At 40.2% G+C, this 17,852-nt stretch overlaps 5 protein-coding genes across 5 annotated transcripts in view; 3 read left to right on the top strand and 2 right to left on the bottom strand.

Moving 5' to 3' along the window:
- Window positions 1–311: 311 nt before the first annotated feature.
- LOC111592979 (AP-3 complex subunit mu-1) lies at window positions 312–2,298 on the bottom strand. Its single transcript, XM_023305474.2, has 6 exons — window positions 2,152–2,298; window positions 2,000–2,087; window positions 1,612–1,937; window positions 1,385–1,544; window positions 876–1,328; window positions 312–815 (listed from the first exon to the last, which is right to left on the bottom strand). The coding sequence occupies exons 1-6, from the start codon at window positions 2,184–2,186 to the stop codon at window positions 630–632; spliced, it is 1,248 nt and encodes a 415-aa protein (XP_023161242.1). The 5' UTR covers window positions 2,187–2,298; the 3' UTR covers window positions 312–629.
- Window positions 2,299–2,620: 322 nt separating this feature from the next.
- Window positions 2,621–3,198, top strand: LOC111592983 (small integral membrane protein 4). The gene is made up of 2 exons (XM_023305480.2): window positions 2,621–3,015; window positions 3,078–3,198. Exons 1-2 carry the CDS (start codon window positions 2,862–2,864, stop codon window positions 3,173–3,175), a joined length of 252 nt encoding a protein of 83 aa, XP_023161248.1. The 5' UTR covers window positions 2,621–2,861; the 3' UTR covers window positions 3,176–3,198.
- LOC111592984 (uncharacterized protein C12orf73 homolog) lies at window positions 3,155–3,401 on the top strand. Its single transcript, XM_023305481.2, has one exon. It carries the CDS (start codon window positions 3,178–3,180, stop codon window positions 3,349–3,351), a length of 174 nt encoding a protein of 57 aa, XP_023161249.1. The 5' UTR covers window positions 3,155–3,177; the 3' UTR covers window positions 3,352–3,401.
- LOC111592978 (zinc finger protein 568) lies at window positions 3,375–5,043 on the bottom strand. Its single transcript, XM_023305473.2, has 2 exons — window positions 5,038–5,043; window positions 3,375–4,810 (listed from the first exon to the last, which is right to left on the bottom strand). Exon 2 carries the CDS (start codon window positions 4,793–4,795, stop codon window positions 3,419–3,421), a length of 1,377 nt encoding a protein of 458 aa, XP_023161241.2. The 5' UTR covers window positions 4,796–4,810; window positions 5,038–5,043; the 3' UTR covers window positions 3,375–3,418.
- A 410-nt stretch (window positions 5,044–5,453) lies between these two features.
- The window catches only part of LOC111592980, a 53,001-nt gene continuing 40,602 nt past the window's right edge, over window positions 5,454–17,852 (top strand). The window contains exon 1 of the mRNA XM_023305475.2: window positions 5,454–5,855. Coding sequence (XP_023161243.2) covers window positions 5,747–5,855 — 109 coding nt within the window. The 5' untranslated portion in view covers window positions 5,454–5,746. The remainder of the gene's footprint in view (window positions 5,856–17,852) is intronic.

Raw genomic sequence — 17,852 nt, 5'->3', positions numbered from 1 at the left:
AGCCTAAGCATACAAGAACTCAACTTTATTCATTGACATTTCCTATATAGATCTCTATAGATAGAAGATATAATAGTCAGATGTTAAGTAAGATATTTATAAGGCAAGCATAAAATATTTTGAAGCAAAAAAAAAAAAATTAACAAAGGGCTTAACAAAGAAGAACTTAACTCTTAAAATAATGTTTTCATGAGAATATAAAATAAAATAATATTGAATACAATATAAGTTGGATTCTGATTTTAAATATATATATATATATATATATATATATATATATACTCTATAAGAAATGAACTGTACTCGTTGGCCTGGCACACACAACTCTTAAGCTGTTCAAGATCATAAAATAAGCTTGCACAGAGATTAGCACGAATTAGGATGAATACAAAATATGTTGGTTTCGGTACACACACGACTTTCTATTCTTTTTCCTTTTCTCTTCGCTTTATGATGGCATAGCATAAAATAAAATATGTTTTTTTAGTTATAATGGAAAATAGCAGTGCAATTATGCACATATGTGGAACATTTGACTCAGGAGTTCACTTCTTTTTGTTTTACACTTAATTAAAGCTGAGTAGCTGAGATGGGGCGTGCGAGCTGGGCGTGGCGTGTGGGGCATGCAGCTACATGCGCACCTGGAATTTGCCCGCTTTGGTTAAATATTTGACGCCCTTGAAGGGCTTATATTTCTCGCCGTACATATCCAGTCGATTCACCTTCAAACCGGATACAGCAAGTTGCGAGATTTGGAATTGCACATTGATGGAGGGATTGGCATCGATGTTCGGGGTGCCGGGTGTTAATGAGACCTGAAAGCGATAAAAGCGTATATCAGTTATATCAGTTCCCATTTGCTTCTTAGCTCTTACCGATCCTCGTATATTGGGCAGCTTCGACACATCGATGCGTCCGACATCCCATGCAAGCGTTTTGCTTACCGAATCGAATGTGTATTTGCCCTGATTAGGCGTCAAGAGGCAGTTCAGCACACACCTGGGCATCGTTAGTTCCAGCTTCACCTTATCCACGGTGCGTCCGAGCGTGTTGCGCGGCCCGATTGTCAAATCCAAACGTCCCTGCTCGCCGGTCTTAATTGAGAAATTGTGCCGTATATAAATGGGTATAGCCACAACTGACTGTGAGCTAATGTGATAGGACATTAAACGAAAATTGCCATCAGGCGGTATGAACGAGAGCAGGCGCTCGGCCTCCCAGCGCTTGAAGCGTACGCAAGGATGAAAGGAGACATCGTCAAAGAGACGTGGATTCATAAAGGATAGCGTCAAGTCCGGCATGCCAGACAGCTTGATGCAGCAGTCAATCTGCAAGGGTAGGAATTAGAGAGATTCGCACACATATAATGTCTTTGTCTACACACGTGTCCCTGAATCTCAGAGAAGACTGTGGAGCCGGATTTGTCAATGATAGCATCCACCTCCTCGATAACATCAAAGTAGGCCTCGTTGTTGGTATACCGCACGCCGCTGCGACGCCATGGTATGGCCGACAGCTGACCCGATGGCAAAATAGTGCTAACGCTGCAGTCACAAACAAAAATCGAATAGTGAATCCTTGGCAAGGATTAGCTAGTTTAGCTGGACTTACTTGCTCTTGCCGGTGACTGTATTCGCAATGGTTCTTAATATGTTGGGTGGCTTTATCAGCTCTTTGAGTATGTTGCTCTCGGTGGCCAGGGGGAAGCCATTGTCGAGCATCTCGTCGAGCAGCTCATAGACAACCACATAGTTATCCTTGATCACAGACTCTGAACAGTCGCTGAAATAGTCCTGAAAGGTATCCACCACACGATGCAGAAATTCAATGACAAACAGAGGGGGCACTTCCTGCTTGCAGGCTGCTACCAAGGAAACACTATCCCGCTGCACGGTGATGAGGTAATAATGGGGTGTGGCAATAACGGGCGGCACATCCTACAAGAGAAATACTAGAAATTATATACATAGGCGGCATGGGAACTTGGTGGAGCACTAACGTAGGGAGCGGCACGCTGAGCATCGAGAAAGTATTCACAAACGGACCGAGAAACAACGGACCGCCAATGCTTCTCCAAAAAGACTTCACTGTGGGTGAAAGCAAAGTTACAATATTTTTCCTCTCTTTGTTAACATCTGTTGTCCGGCTTACCCGCTATTGTTAACTATGAACAGACTGTGTATCATATTTTGTTGATCTTGTTGTTGGTCAACTATGTAGACATATGTTAAAAACAAATGCTTGACTTTTTGCAAAAAGAAACTCAAAAAATTGTTTACGTGTTGAGTAAATATAGAAATACTAAACAAACGTAGATTGCAACGTAAGGCTAACAGAGTATGTTAGGCAGTAACAGCGCACGTAGCAACTGTAAATAACGCCGACAGAAGAACGTGAAAGCTATGCACAATTAATCAGAGAACGCAAAAAATTGAATATAAAAACCTTAAAACAAATAAAATTATTTGGATTGTCAGGAATTTTTTATAATATATTTATTTTACCGATGATATCTAATTTGCTCAAAATGTTACTTTTATAACCACACTCTTTATGAACGCATAAAAGAGGTACTTAACGCAAAAAAGAGCTAACATCGTGTAACAGCTGACTGAGATGCGGCCTTAATAACAATCAGCTGTTCAAGAATAGAAACTCATTTTGGCTGCTGTGAATAGTTTGCTTTTGAAAAATACATTATTTTGAATAAAAAGCTTTATTAAATAAATAGCATCAGCTGGTAAGCTGCATGCAGTACATATATAAAATACACTGAATTAAACACACTACTATAGTGTTAAGTGAGGCTATTTGCCTGGTCAGCCCCATTGGACCGGCCACTTATATAATCCAAAAGCCGGATGAGTCTTTATAGCAGATCCGTGCGACGTCTGCTCGACAATTGGCCCGGTAAGCGACGCTTTGGCATCTATCGCTTTCTGCCGATATTCTTTGTTCTGGGCGCGGCGTTGGAGTTTTCCATGATCAACTGGACAGTGGGCGAGACTAATTTCTGTGAATCCCATAATCCGATTAAACACAAAGACTTTTTGAACTCAGCCCTTATCATATTGCAGATCGCACGTTCAAACGCAGGCAGGCCAAAAACTACATAGAGGACCAGCTGCACCAGCAACAACATCAGCATCAGCATCCACTACAGGAGTCAACTTAATCATGCCCGCTGGAGTTTCGTGGGGCCAATATATGAAGTTCTTGGGCAGCGCAATGCTAGCCATGATGGCCGGCTCCCAGGCAGTGCATCTGTACTTTAAGCCGCTGGACGATTTGCCGGTGTACATAGAAAAGGAGAGACAACAACAGAAGGAGCAAGACACAGTTAATAGTTAGCATTAAGCATAATCTATTTCTTGTTCTATTTGCTTATACAACTAAAGAGTGAAATTAAGTGAATCTCTCACTTGGATTTCTCATGCACTCTGCCATGATTCTTGAGGCACGTCTGCTGCCTGAAGGCCTGGCCACAGGTTGAGCACACATAAGGCTTTTCGCCGGTGTGAATATACTCGTGATGTCGTTGCGTCTTTCTCGAAGCAAACGATTCATCGCAGTATTTGCAGCCAAAGGGTTTTAACTTAAGATGTACCGCTCTGATGTGAGCTTCCAGCTCGAATTTGCGGGCAAAGAGACGGCCACAATGCTCGCAGGGCAACTTCTCCGAGCTGTGCATCAACATGTGCTGCACGAGCATAAAACGTTTAGCCAGGCGACGCCCGCACACCTGACATTCGTGCATGGGCGTAGGCTGATCCTTGGAGCTGTTTGCATTGCCTCCTCCATGCTGTTGCATTGTATGATATTTCAATGTGTAGCGGGAGTGGAAATGTTTCTGGCAGAGATCACAATAATGCTGTTCGCTGGCTAGCGCATTGGCTGCCGCTTCATCCTCGGTGGGGTGCTTGGTGCGTCGATGATATTTGAGATTCGCTGTCTGATTGAACGTTGCGCCGCATTGCTCGCAGACATACTTCCGAATTGCAGCGGCAGAGGATTCGCAATGCTTAAGTCGCTTGTGCTTCTGCATGGCTATGCAGCTGATGTAGACGCGCTCGCAACCGGGATGATCACAGCGATAGGAACGCTCTTGGGGACTGTGAATCTCCTTGATGTGTGTGTAGAGGCCGCCCATGAAGCTGTATGCTTTGTCGCAGCGATCGCACTGGAAGGGTCGTTTGCTGCCCTCGTGTACCTTGCGAATGTGCGCGTCCAAGGTGAGACTGTGGGCAAAGCTGTGACCGCATTGGCTGCACTTGAAGCTGTTCTTCACGCCTTTGCTGCGCCGTTTTGTGCTGGGCTTTTCTTGACTTGCCTGCACCTCTTCCTGCTCCTCCTTCACCTCCTCTTTAGGTACCTCATCTATAGGATCGGCTTGGTTATCCTCCTGGCTTGTTCTCTCTTGAAGCTGCTCTTGGTCCCGCTCTTGCTTTTCCTGCTCTTCAGCTAGTGGCTCCTCGTATACAATCTCAAATGCCGCATTGCGTCGTTCCTCGACCATTTCCTTTTGCATCCGCTTTACCATGGACAGCAGATCCTGGCGGCAAGCATTCGCCTGTTGCTGAAACAAGTGAAAGCTCTGCAGCTGCTGGTGACAGCTTCTGCACAACTGCTTAGGTAGACATTCAATGTTGAATTCATCTGCCTGCCAATCGAGATGCTGCAACAGGGATTGCTGCAAATCCGCATCGATGAGTTGAGCTGCCGGCAGCTGGTCCTGGTCCAAATCAAGGCGGTGCAGGCAAGTCAGGCAATTGTTGTTGCTCAGCAAAGTGTGCATGGCCACTGCAAAATGCTAGGTGAGAAAAGCAAGCAAACCGAAAGCCAAGACGATGGCTGATGACGGATGGTAAACAAAAAATGTCTGTTAAACTGTGGAACAACAGTGGCGTAACTGTTTAGTAATGTTAATGTCAAAAAAGCGTTGCCACCTGCAGCGTGCACTGCTTACCACTTACAGCGGCCATGTTTATACGATATGACTATTTGTGTAAACTGCTTACAATATGGAGCTTTACTTACATGCTGTTGTGTAGTTATTGCATAGTTAATAGTAAGATGTTATTTTGAAGCAAATATTGGTAAATAATCTTGAATTAGTTAAAAATCCAAATTTTACTGCAAAGCTTTTATTTTCATTATATGCTTAACTTTTATATATTCTTCTCTTACAGCTGTAAATGAATGGTCATTTGAACACAAATACTTAATCATGTTACAGTTAGGTCTATTGCTACTGCAATTTACACACATCGTATTTAACAGATGCGCATAAACGGCTTTAACAGCGCCAGTGCTGCCACACGTTTTGCCATTTACAAAGTACTTTTGCAGTGTGCGCCAACTGTGTGTGTTATTGTTTGCGTTTGTGTGTGTGTGTGTGCCTGTGTGTGCTTGGAGTTAGCCCGCCAAGCCAATTGGGCATCCTACTGTTGCCAGTTGCATGCTGGTGTTCAACAGCGGCGCACGCGATGAACCGAGTTGCAGCGCAGACACAACCATTGGCCAAGTAAACAGTTATTTTGGCGCGCATTTCAATTCGTTCGTGCTATTGTTGGTAATTGCAGAGCGCATTTGAAATATTCATGCGACTGCGACAACATTTGATATTAATTGTGTGAAACATTGTTATTTTTGTTGTCAATTTTGTTTACGTGGCTTTGTGTCTCTGTGTGTGTGTGCTTTACTTGAAACTTTGCGCGTGAGCAACACAACATGTAAATCCTTATCAATGGCATCGATCAGTATCAGCAGCAGGCCCAAATACCGGTACAAATCCCTTGCCGGCTCGCAACTCCATTGGCTGCACTGCCTACTGCGGCTGGGGCTGTTTGCACACGGTAAGTCGAACACGGCGTATGCTTGATTTATATTTATTGTTTGACAGCAACAGCTGCCTGACGCGCCTGCCACTTATGGCGGGTACTTAAAAGAATATTAAAATAATTTCCGGTTGCTCCCCAATTCTCCGTCCATTTCCCAATTGCATTAATTTGCAAAAATAAGGCGAGCAAATAATAAGGAGAAGGCTATTAATATGCAAAATTTGCCAGCCAAGATATTTGCACATAAAAATATATTGTATGTAAAAATATATATATATTAATATAGGTATGTATATGTATATGTATGTAAGTATATGTAGCATAAGCATATGTATATGCTGCAGGGCTCATCGGCTCCCGCTGCGAAGTGCACGCGGCGGAAGAAGCAAAACGTGAGGCGTGAAACAGGCAGAGAACTAATTAGAGCCAACTGCGTCATACTCTGTTTGCTGCCTTAGATCGGAGCGTCCGCTTGGCTAAGTAAGTTTAACAGCTTAAAGTTTTTTTAAATTTTAAACTGTCGGAATGCTTGGAATCAATGTCTAGATCCAAAAAATACCGGACATTGTATACTTTAATAAGGTATTAAATCGAACTGTGAGTGCTGAAAATATTTGTAGTTAAATTCCTAACAAAAGTGAGCTGCTTCGATTAAGTGTTATACTACATTAGTTTAACTAGGACAGAGTCTAAAACTGTGAATTTGATACGAAGTAGGCACATAAACATAAATAGTAGACAATCAAATCGAAGTCTAATAACATAGATTGATGAATATAAAAGCTTTAAACTGTGTCAGCGGACACTAAACAAATATGCTCCACTTAAGCAATGCAAACAGAGCATAAGAGCAAAAAGCAGAAACAACAACAACAGCACCAAAGAGCAACAGAAGAGCAAAGGCGATCAAAAAAGAAAGAAGAATGAAAGTACATATAAAGATAATCTGTGGAAAAGTGTGAAGAAACTTTGTTCGCAGCTGCTGCTGCTGCTGCTGCAGATGCTCAGTTATTGTAAAGCACTTGAGCACCTCCCACAACACAAACAGCCAGCTCGCCCTGTCCTCCCCCCTCTCTCACTCTCTGCTTGAGCACTGCTCCTGGACAGTTTGTGGAAGAACTTTTTCAGGGATTTACCATGGACTTCGGTATGGGGCATAAGCTGACTTCTGATTGACCATTGACTCTTGCATCTTGGAGCTGATGATTATGACATCAAATGACTTTTGATTCGTTCAATTACATTCAACTTTCGCATAGCTGTGAGAATAGTTTGAAGTTTGCAACTTTTGCAGCACTTAGTTGGCAGTTAGTTTCTTGACTATTGAAAAGTATTTGAAATGTTTAAAGAATTTGTGAATAGGAAATATTAAAAAAAAATGGAGAGAGACGGGTGTAGTGTCAAAGACAGAGAAGAAAGAAAGATCAAAGGGGCTTCTTTGGGAGAGAGAAAGAAACAGTAGAGAGAGGGAAAGAGAGAGAGAGAGAGAGAGAGAGAGAGCAGAGATATTGCTGTGCAAAAAGCCAAAGAAAAGGAGCAAATGAGAGAGTGAGAAGGGGATCGGATAAGATAAAGGGAAACAGAAATATCGAGAGAATAAAAAAACGAAAGCAAGAGACACAGCAGCTCTAGAGAGAGATGGAGAGAGAGAGTCTATCTATAGATAGATAGATAGAGAGATAGAGAAAAAGAGAGCGAAATAGAAAGAGATAGATATAAAGATAGATTTTTAGATACAGAGGGGGAGAGATACAGAGATAGAGAATATGTCAGAGAGGCAGAGAGAACGAGAAATAAAATGTAGTGACAGAGAAAGTGATATATAAAATACAGTAAGAGAAAGAATGCAGAGAGAAAGAGAAGAATTAGTCAACCAAAAGATAAGGAGAGCGCAAACGGGGCAAATAGAAAGAGACAGAAAGATAAAGAGAGATGGTAACAACAGTTGTCAAATTCCAGTAGCGTCATAATAAATTCATGCATCAATCTGTGGGGACGTCTATCAGCATTTTTATTAAACTGAATCGACAAAATTTGGCGATTTAGAAAATGCAATAAATGTTTATTGCATTAGGCGGGCAACTGCAATAAGATGTTAAAATGCTTATTTATCTTTAATTCAGCGAATGGCAATAAATTGGCAATACAACAGCATTTAATGCTGTCATATACCCTGCACAATGAGCACTCGCAGAGCATACCGAACTAAAGATTCGAACTGAAAGGCTGAAAAATTGCTATCTATAGGATGCATGCCAGTGGAACAGCCAGAAAACTGGGCTTCCTATATCATTAGAGAGACATATACTTAAGTAAAGGCTAGTGTCTATTGTGAATGCAATATATTTTGAGTAGAAAATGAGTCGAGTCGAAATTCCGTAACTGAAATTTTTCATGATTTTGTCAGACTCGAAATATATACATATATTATATATAATGCAGGGCATTTGCTAGTCGTATACTCCACAACTTTTCTATGTTTTGCTTATTCATTTATTCAATTGAAAACTTGGTTTGTTTATGTTAAAATTTTAGTTCACTTGGGAACTAAATTAATCAATTTTTAGCTGAAAATTTAAATAGAATAAACGAATGAAGGCCTCCAGATACCCTGTAAAAGTATTGGTGCACTGTGAAAGCATTCACATGAGTTCTTCCAATCGATTATGATACAATAATTTCCTCATTCTCTCTCTTAGTTTAATTCTGTGTCCTCCTTGAGAAAGTTCTTTCCTTGGAATTTTGTTAGCTGAATTATATATATGTGATTTATGTATTTCATTGTGAGACATTTTTTCATTAGAAAAGGACTCGCATCCAGGAAATGTTTTTTGTTGTTGTTTATCTTTTTGTTTTTCAAATATATTTGGCGCTCCGCTGAAGGTCTTCTGGTCTGCTTATGTAAATGGCGCTGTGGCGATGCGAATACCATTTTAGCCAGCCCAGCGTCGGCCTCTGGGGAGAGATGTGCGAGTTGTGCAAGTTGGGTCTGACGCTGTTGCGTGACGCAGACGTCAACGTAATCGTCTTAGCTGCAGTTAGTTACCTGTCTAACTGTCTGCCAGCGTGGCTGCCCCCTGCAAATGACAGTTAAATCGAGCGATGCCTAATCAGTTGCAACAACAACAACAAAAGCTCGCGGGGGTCAAATTTGAGTTACAGTCAGAGACAGTGGCAGAGGCAGAGCCGCTACACTGTCAGCAAAAAGTGTGTTAATTTGCTATATTTCAATTTAACTTCGTTTAACTTTAAATGAATATATCACAACAATTTGCAAAAAAGTTGAAATATTATAAGAATGATTAGTTTTATTGTGAAAGCTCGAACCTGCAACTTTTTGCTTATTAGCCAGGTGTGCTGCCGCTGAGCTATAGGCGCTCTAAGCCCGCCTAGAGCTCATTACTTTGCCTATGTTCAGCGTAAATTATGTTGAGAGCTTCAATAACTCTACGAAAGCTGTTCAAAAAGTCTCACAAATTTTGTGTTTACTGAGCAAAATTATTCAATAACTTATATATTAGAGTGATCCTCCTCAGATGTTGTTGTGATCCTTCTTTGACGCCTTTCTTATCTACTCAAGCGTCGTCCCCTCAATGATTCTATATCAATCATTTCTGTCTGTGTACAGATAACAGACTCTCTCAATTGCCAGCACGCACTGGTTTCAGCTCCAACTCTTATTGTTGTCTCGTTTTGTTTCTTTTGTTACGCTGTCCTGTCTGGGCTGCTGCTGGGTCTTTTAGCCGTCGTGTGACAGTGGCCCTAAGCCAGTTAAGATAGGTAACGCGTACCCGCACGCGGTGGCTCAGTCCGTCGTCGTTGCTTTCAGCTGCCTTTGATTTGTAACTCGTCTTTGTTTCTATTTCTAAACATGAAATAATGGCCTCTTTTTGTGTTTGTTGTTGCATCGGGTCAGTCAGGTAAGCTGTGTCACAAGTCCCCAAAGAGTATTCAAAGGAGCTCACACTAAAAGCTAAGACTGCTTATCAAGTCGGTCCGATCCGATATGCCACAAAGGCACTGGCTGCAAATTGACTGCAGCTTTGTGGGTGTGGCACAAGAAGCTAGAAGAAGCAGCAAGAGCTCGTATTTATATTAAAATAACATTGTTTTTAAATGAATTTGGAATTTGCTTTACAGTCAAGCAGCATAAGATTTCCTGGCGCAGTCTTTGATCACTTTTCAATGCCTCAATGGAGTGAAAACTTGTTGATAAATTGCTATGCTCATAGCTCAATCTACTAGCTACTATAGTGATCAATAGACTTGCGTATCTATATCTGTGGAGAGGTATCTTAGGCAAGCGAAAAGTATCTCATGGCGCTACAATTCTAATCAGAAAGGCACAGGCATGCGGATAGCTAAAGTGTTATTGATATATAATATATGCACATGATTCTTCACTATGTTCTCAACGCAAATCGGAATAGGTCTAATATATATATATTCTACAATCTTTCGATTGGAAACTTTCAGATCTCAGCTGAACTAACTGAGCTAACTGCCTGACAACTGTGTGTAGTTCAAAAATAGAATTTTTTTCACAGCTATCGGACGCTATTCTTTGGCACACTAAATGTAGCAAAAGTTGAAACAAAAATAATATTAAGTATACGCAACGGGTACGGCAAAATTATTTGAGTGGGCAGCGAAAAGGGCGAGGTCTAGCGCTGCTCGGCAGAGGGTCAGGGCGAGCGTGAATGAATGATGGGCGCAGTGGCAGATGGCAATAAACTCACATTTATGGAATGAAATGTACAAATGTTTTGGCCAAATATTAAAATTGTACATTAGAACCGCAAAAATCAATCAAATCCGCGAAATGCCATACGGGTGGGTGTTTGAAACGCTACGGCCAGCGAGGAGCGCTCGTTGGGCGGCACTCTCTGTCAGAGTTTGTGTGTTTGTAAACATTCGCGCACTGCCATCGCCGCTTTTGTGTACAAATAAACGATAAACAACAATTTTGCGCTGCTTTTGCTAAAAATTTTCGAGCGTTTTTAACATCTTGCTTAATCATGCTCATCATCGTTTCCCTTACAACATTCATTATCATCATCATCAACATCATCATCATCAGCCTGTCGCAGTTGCAATTTTTCCAAATTTGTCAACTCTGTACCGCCCGCACCCCTATACCCCACCACGCCCACCCGCCCGCTCAGCAGGCAAAAGGACGCACATGCATATGATACATGTCGGCTTTATTTTTATATATGTGTACGTATAGGTATATAGTATATGTCGCTCCTTTTTTATTCCATAACAAAAGCCGCAGAAAATACATTTTTTATTTCAATAGCTCGTTCCAAAAGCGAGGCATAACCATTTTGTCATGGAGCTTGTAACACTGGACATGGCTATTATATAGATATAGACTAAGAGATATGTATAAATCCAGATGTCACTATATTTCTATCTGTATCTGTTTCTGTATCTATATCTGTTTCTGTGTCTATATCTATATCTATATCTATATCTATATCTATATCTATATCTATATCTATATCTATATCTATATCTATATCTATATCTATATCTATATCTATATCTATATCTATATCTATATCTATATCTATACATGATTCAATATAATATTAAGCGTATTTAAGCTTCGGTGCTTCCTTTTTGGCTAGCATTGTGGGAAGATTTGGTTTGCTCGTTTGTCCCTGATCCAAACTTTTACCGACATATGAATCGTACAAGCGTCTCTCTTACTGATTGCTGTACAACTTTGAAATATAATAATTTTGATATATTATCTGAAATTGATTGTGCGAATTCGTTGAAAATGCTATAACAAAATTGATGTCGTTGATTTTACAGATTTTTGATTGAAATATTTGCGTTTTATGACTGAGCAGTGAAAGGAAATCCGTTTCGTTTCGTTTCTCACGGTTGCTGGTTGCAACTGAAATTCAATTCCATTTCTAATATCTAAATATATTTCTAGTTGAAATTTCAGTTTTTAGTTTATTTCTTTCTGCTCGCTTTTTTTTTATAAATTTTATTGAAAGCCCGCCACGTAGTTATTTTCCTTTAGTTTTCAGACCTCCTCCCCCTTGCGCACTTTGGTGCTCTCTGAATGATTCGCCTGCGGCTAAAACAGCATGAATTTTGCACACACACACACACGCACACACAGACAGAGACACACACGCACACATCGTGCCGACGGCTTTTGTTTTTGTCTTCACTTCTGGTACATCTTTTGCAGTGTTGTAAAATGCGAACATTTCGTGCATTTCATTTGTGCCCAACAAAAATATCATAAAACACGCATTAAAATTGGAAGCAAAAATAAAAACCTGTAAATGAAAATGTGTAAATGTAAATGTAAATGGAAATGAAAATGAGAACGAAAATGAAAATGAAAATGAGAATTGTAAAGCATGAAGCATGAACTTTTGTTTGCTTCCTTCCTCTACCCCCTTTGCTTTTTTGTTGGCGTTCCCACGCCACGTCCTTTGCATCGTTTGAAGTTCTTCATTTGGAATTTGGGTTTAATATTTTTATTGTTGTCAGCTCATAAATTCATTTCGTTTATGTTTAAACACACACACGATTAACCCACTTGCCAGCGGCGGCAACAGCTGACTGAATCTCTGCCTCATATATTGAGAAGCTATGCGAGGTGAGCGAATCCATTGATCACTCGCTCTGGCTAGAGTTAGTTGAGGAAATCTATATATTTTATTATGCCGAGCTCGCTTGGGTCATGTCTTGTTAATATGTACGCGCGCCGTCATTTCATATCGATAAAAATCGATTTACGCTTTTGCTTTTTTAAGTCTGTTAGAGTTTGGAAATAGTTGCAAAATCTTCATATCCTGACTAGAAAATTTGCCTTAATTTATATAAAATATATAGCTTGATCATGCTTGAGCACAAAATGGGCATAAAATGTTCAGAATTGATTGCCATTCGCAAAAAATATAATAATGTATGTTGCTAGTAGAGCATGCTCGACACGGGCATAGCTTTCCATAACTGTTTAAGCATGATAAACAGCTTTAAGCTGAAATATCTCTTAAGCTTTTCCATCCAGCTAACTATTATTTAATTAATCTATTTTCACTTTTCCAGCTTTCATCTCTCTCTTTCCCTTTCTATCATTCTCTCTCTGTTCCTTTTCACATTTGCTTAGTTGAAAAAGCCATTTACACGCTTCCCTCACGCATGCTTAACTACTCCAATCGCTGCTCCCTGCTCCCAGCTCCCAGCTGCCTCCCACTCTGCATATTTTCTTGAAGCTCTGCACATTTTTCCCACTCACATTCTGCAATACTTCTCGGCTATGGCTCTAGCGTCCTCTTAATTACTTTAAGTGCACATTCTTAGCATTTCACTACTAGCTTCTCTACGCTGTTGGCCAAAGATTTTCTTTTTTTATATTTTCAGTATTTTTCTTGTCGCTGTGCTAAAAATCTGTTCACGCGTTTTAATTTCATTAGTGCTAAGAACGTTTTTAGCCTTTCTATCTTCTGTTGCTGTTGTTGTTGTTGTTGCCATTGTTGTTGTTATTATTGTATATCTCACGAAATCTTTCTTTATTCAAAGCCTTTGTTGTTACTTTTGTTGCTGCTGAGGCTTAGCTGCTGCTGCAAATTGAATTGTAAAATGCCAACCAGCATTTCCATAGATAAAGGCTGACAACTCTATGACATAGCCATACACACACACACCCATTTATATATATATATATTTGTGTATGTACTGCATGACATGTTGGAATTAATTCAATAATCCAAGCCGAGGCGGCTCAGCACTCTTACTGCACTTAGATTCCTGTTAAAACAGGGCTGACTGGCCAAATATGAACATTTATGTCTGACAAGAGGCATTAAATAAATATGTTTGTTGAGTGGATTTCATAGCTCAGCTGATTGCTAGATAATCTGCCTTGATGTTGGCTGTTGCATTGTTTACAAATGGTGAAGGGCTTCATTGTGGGTATTCCCATATAATTAATAGACAAAAAATTGGATGCATTTGGGTATCAGGCAATTATCGTGTACATAGTGGGATTGAGTGGCAAAAGCATTTCCTGCGACATCTAATTGAGATCTTTGGGGATAAGGCCTGTCAGTTAAAGCGATATTTATCGATTTTAGCTATATGTGGACACTAATCATTCGCTCTGTCTATGGTGTACGGAAATATATAAAGCAATGGTGATAACATGGAAATAAACTGAAAGTGGAACTAATTTATTCAATAAATAATTTATGCCTAATATCGATATATATCGATTTTTGTTAAAGGAAGTAGTTCAAATGCTTGCAATACATAGCAATACACTAAATCTTGAAAATCGAAATTTTATATGATAACAAATCTGATATATCGATATATATCGATATAGATATCGACTTATCGATATTAAGAGAGTGCAAATTAATAAATAATATGTTCTTCTGATTTATGGAAGTAAACAAAGCCAAGCAATCATAGATGATATATGCTGATATTTATCGATATCAATCGATATCTAAGTCAACTAGTCTGTATATAAATAGAGAACCTTTGCTAGTATACAAACACTCTCAAAGAGTGTCTATATTAGTTGATTATAATGGATACATAAACGCCTAATGATGCTCTTCCGAAACTCTTTTGACTTTATGAATATAGGCTCTATTTGGTAGGTAAGCACTTAACATTTGTCTTGCGCTTTCATTTTCACTGCTTAACACGACATTTGCTGTCCGCACGAGCCGAGCTGAAAATCATAATTAAAAACGCATTCGGAGCCAAATGTGTGAGCAGAAGCGGCTTAATCTCTGCAACTACACCCACTTACACACGCCCACACCCATCCTTCCACGCTTCTTGCAGCCCTTCGTCCCCCCTGGTAGCTGCGAGGCATGTTCGCACATTGTCACAGCATGCGGCGCAGGACAGCAACAACGGCACCAACAGCCACGCCCACAGTTAACAGGCCAAACAAGAGTCTTAGCACTGGCCACGCCCCCGCACACAAGCACACTCGCACACCCAGTCAGACATTAGACATTAGAGACAACGAGTTGGCGACAGTTTTTAATGAGAGCCTCGAGCCAGGTAGTTGGGCCAAAAGAGTTAACTACCTGTTAACCTGGTCAAACCGCCGCTGCCGCCGCCGCTGCCGACATCGCCGCGCCCAGTTTCTATTGCGCTGACCGCAAGGACACGCCAAACAAAAAACGAAAGTGCTCGAAGTTGAAGCAGATACAGTAGCTAATACCCTGTAGCCAACAGCTGTAACTTTAAGAGTGCAGCCTCACATTAGGGGCATTCCCTTGGCTAATCAAATGACACAAATATTTCTAAAATGGATGCTTCTGTCCGAGTTGTTTGTTAGCCTGGCACACGACAGATTTCTAAGCCAATACAATAAGTCGATAAATATCGATTTTGGATACACAGTGAGAGTGATCGAAAAGAAACTTCATTTCACTTCAGATTTAACTGCTTTTGAGGATACTTTTATAAAGGAAAGTTAAAGATTGATACCGGTAGATCTGACATATATAACTTTCGGATATATATAAACTCTATTCGACTGTTATGCATTATACCTCCATTGTTCATCAGCTTTTAACTGGGAATATGCTATAACAAAATTAATTTTAGTTATGCTTCTCCCGCCTCGTCCGCCCCCTCTCTCACGCTTTTCCCCCAATTCTTATTCTAGCGCTGTTTTTACTCTGGAGAACACTTCAGCTGGGGATTAATTTGGAAACCGGCTCATTGCATAATTACCCAAACGCACATTTGCTACGCTTCCACAACTCAGAGAGTCGCAAAGAGCTAGTTCTCGGAACTGTTGTTCCCCACTTTAGGCCATTTCTGAACGACAACTAAATTTCGGTTGCTGCCTGCTGAGCGGCTTACCTCGCAGTTCCTCTCAACTCTCTCTGCTCTGCTCTCTGCCTCTCCCGCTCGCTCCTGCCATAATTAGTGGCTTCGGGGCAGGCCCAGAAAATGCATTGTTTGCCAGTTCGCATTTGGCCAACAGACCTCAACAGACACAAGAGGAAACTCACAGCCCCTTCCTTGGCGCTCCTCTCTGAATTGTAATAGATGCCCCAAATGTAAGGCACAGGTTTCCACAACATTCTACTCATGTCTACTCCTATGTGAGTGTGTGCTGTCAACAAAGCTGACAGCAATGTCCATCGAGGCGTACGGGGCGACAGGAATGTTCGTGTTCAACTGTTATTCGGCTTCGAGCATATCCAGCCGAGAGCTATACTCGCTTCGTACAGCTCGATTAACATTGATTTAATCAACAGCCCCATGACCTTATCTTATTCAATTAGACTATTATATATACTGCTTAGATGCATGCGCGCCACTGGCCAGTTAACCGGACTATATCTGTGCATTGTCCTCAATGCCCTTCTCTCATCTGGTTATATTTATAATTGTGACCGATTGTGTAATTCAATGTCACTTGGCCTCCCCAGGTCTTTCCAGCCATGCGCCATGACCAGTGCGTCACTCATTTAGCAATGCTTTATAGTCCTTTATCGTATCTGGCATTCTGTTTGATGCAGTTCACTCAAATGACAATTTATTCTCTTCGCGTTCGCCACACTTTGTTCAGAAATTTCGCTTCCTCAATTACTCGGCTAAATATTTCTCTATTGCATCAATCAATTTGCTATCAATGCCCAATTGAATGTCACTGAGAATATTTATTTTTCAAATGGCCGTAACAACAAGACGATTATCCTTCGTGTTCACTTGTTTGGCTTTCTTAATTACTTTCGGTTGCCAGCTCCTTTCTGGTTTTAAAGTTCTTGTACAATGTTGGCTCTGGCTTCCATTCCAATCCACTTGAGTAATTGCAGCTTTTGCTCAATTCACACACTCTTACAACACACAGACACTGAGCTGGAGTAATGAAAGAAACACTTCAAAGTGTGTCGTACATTGCCAAATGAAAAACTCATTTCAACTGAAACTTTCACTGATTCAGATGCAGATACGGATGCAGCATATACGATACACAGTTGCACAGATACAAGGATACAAAGTTGTCAAGATACAAAAATACGGATATAGCAAATATGCAAAATTGAAGAGATGCAGAGATGCACACATACAAAGATACAAACATACAACTATGCAAAGGTGTAAAAATAGATATAATTATCTGGAGATACAAACATGCTAAGGCGCAAAGTTACAAGGAAAGTATGATATCTTTGTAGCTATACAAATAAATTAAGATGCATAGGTACAAAGATAGATTGCTACAAATATGACATGATTCTAAGATGTAAAAACACAAAGATATAAGGATTCAAAGATACAAAGATACACAGATACAAATATAGGAAGATATAAAGACACAATGATTAAGATACAAAGATACACAGATATAAATATAAACACATAAAAAAATACAACAATAATTAGCTATCAAGATACAAAAGTACAAAAATATAGCTCTTCAAATGCTCATAGATACAAAGATACCAGGATACAAAGATACAGATATATTTATATGCAAATATAACGCAATAGATATAGATGCAGAATTGTTGACTGACACAGCTGCAGCTAATAATACAGATACGTGGGTCAATACGTTCAGATGCAGATACAGTTAGCAAAAATGGAAGAAGACACACTCAAGTGCTAGCGAGCCAATACATTGCCTTTTGAATTTACAATTAAAATTTGAATATTGCTGCTGCTAGAGTTTTATTTTGATTCGATAAATGTTTACACTAACTGCGTGCGAGCCAGATATTTTCAAATTAATATTTACTCACAGCCAAATTACCGATTTGCCCTTGCACAGTGCGTGCGAAAAGTTAGGCTAGCAAATCGAGAATGTGGGAAATTGAGAAATGTATCTAAAGGCTAGACTACTCCAATGTCAGTTAATAACACAAACTTCATTTGTGAAAGACTTAGATATTTTGAATTTGTCTCTCTTTAAAATAAAGTTGAATCCAATTGAGCTGCTGCACGCTGTGTATTTACTTTTGTGCGCGACTGTGCGCTTGGGCCATT

The sequence above is a fragment of the Drosophila hydei genome, unplaced genomic scaffold (assembly GCF_003285905.1).
Source record: "Drosophila hydei strain 15085-1641.00,03,60 unplaced genomic scaffold, DhydRS2 tig00000090-arrow-arrow-pilon, whole genome shotgun sequence".
Classification (NCBI taxonomy): domain Eukaryota; kingdom Metazoa; phylum Arthropoda; class Insecta; order Diptera; family Drosophilidae; genus Drosophila; species Drosophila hydei.
The sequence above is the reverse complement of the archived record's forward strand: the minus strand, read 5'-3'. Positions and strand labels throughout refer to the sequence as shown.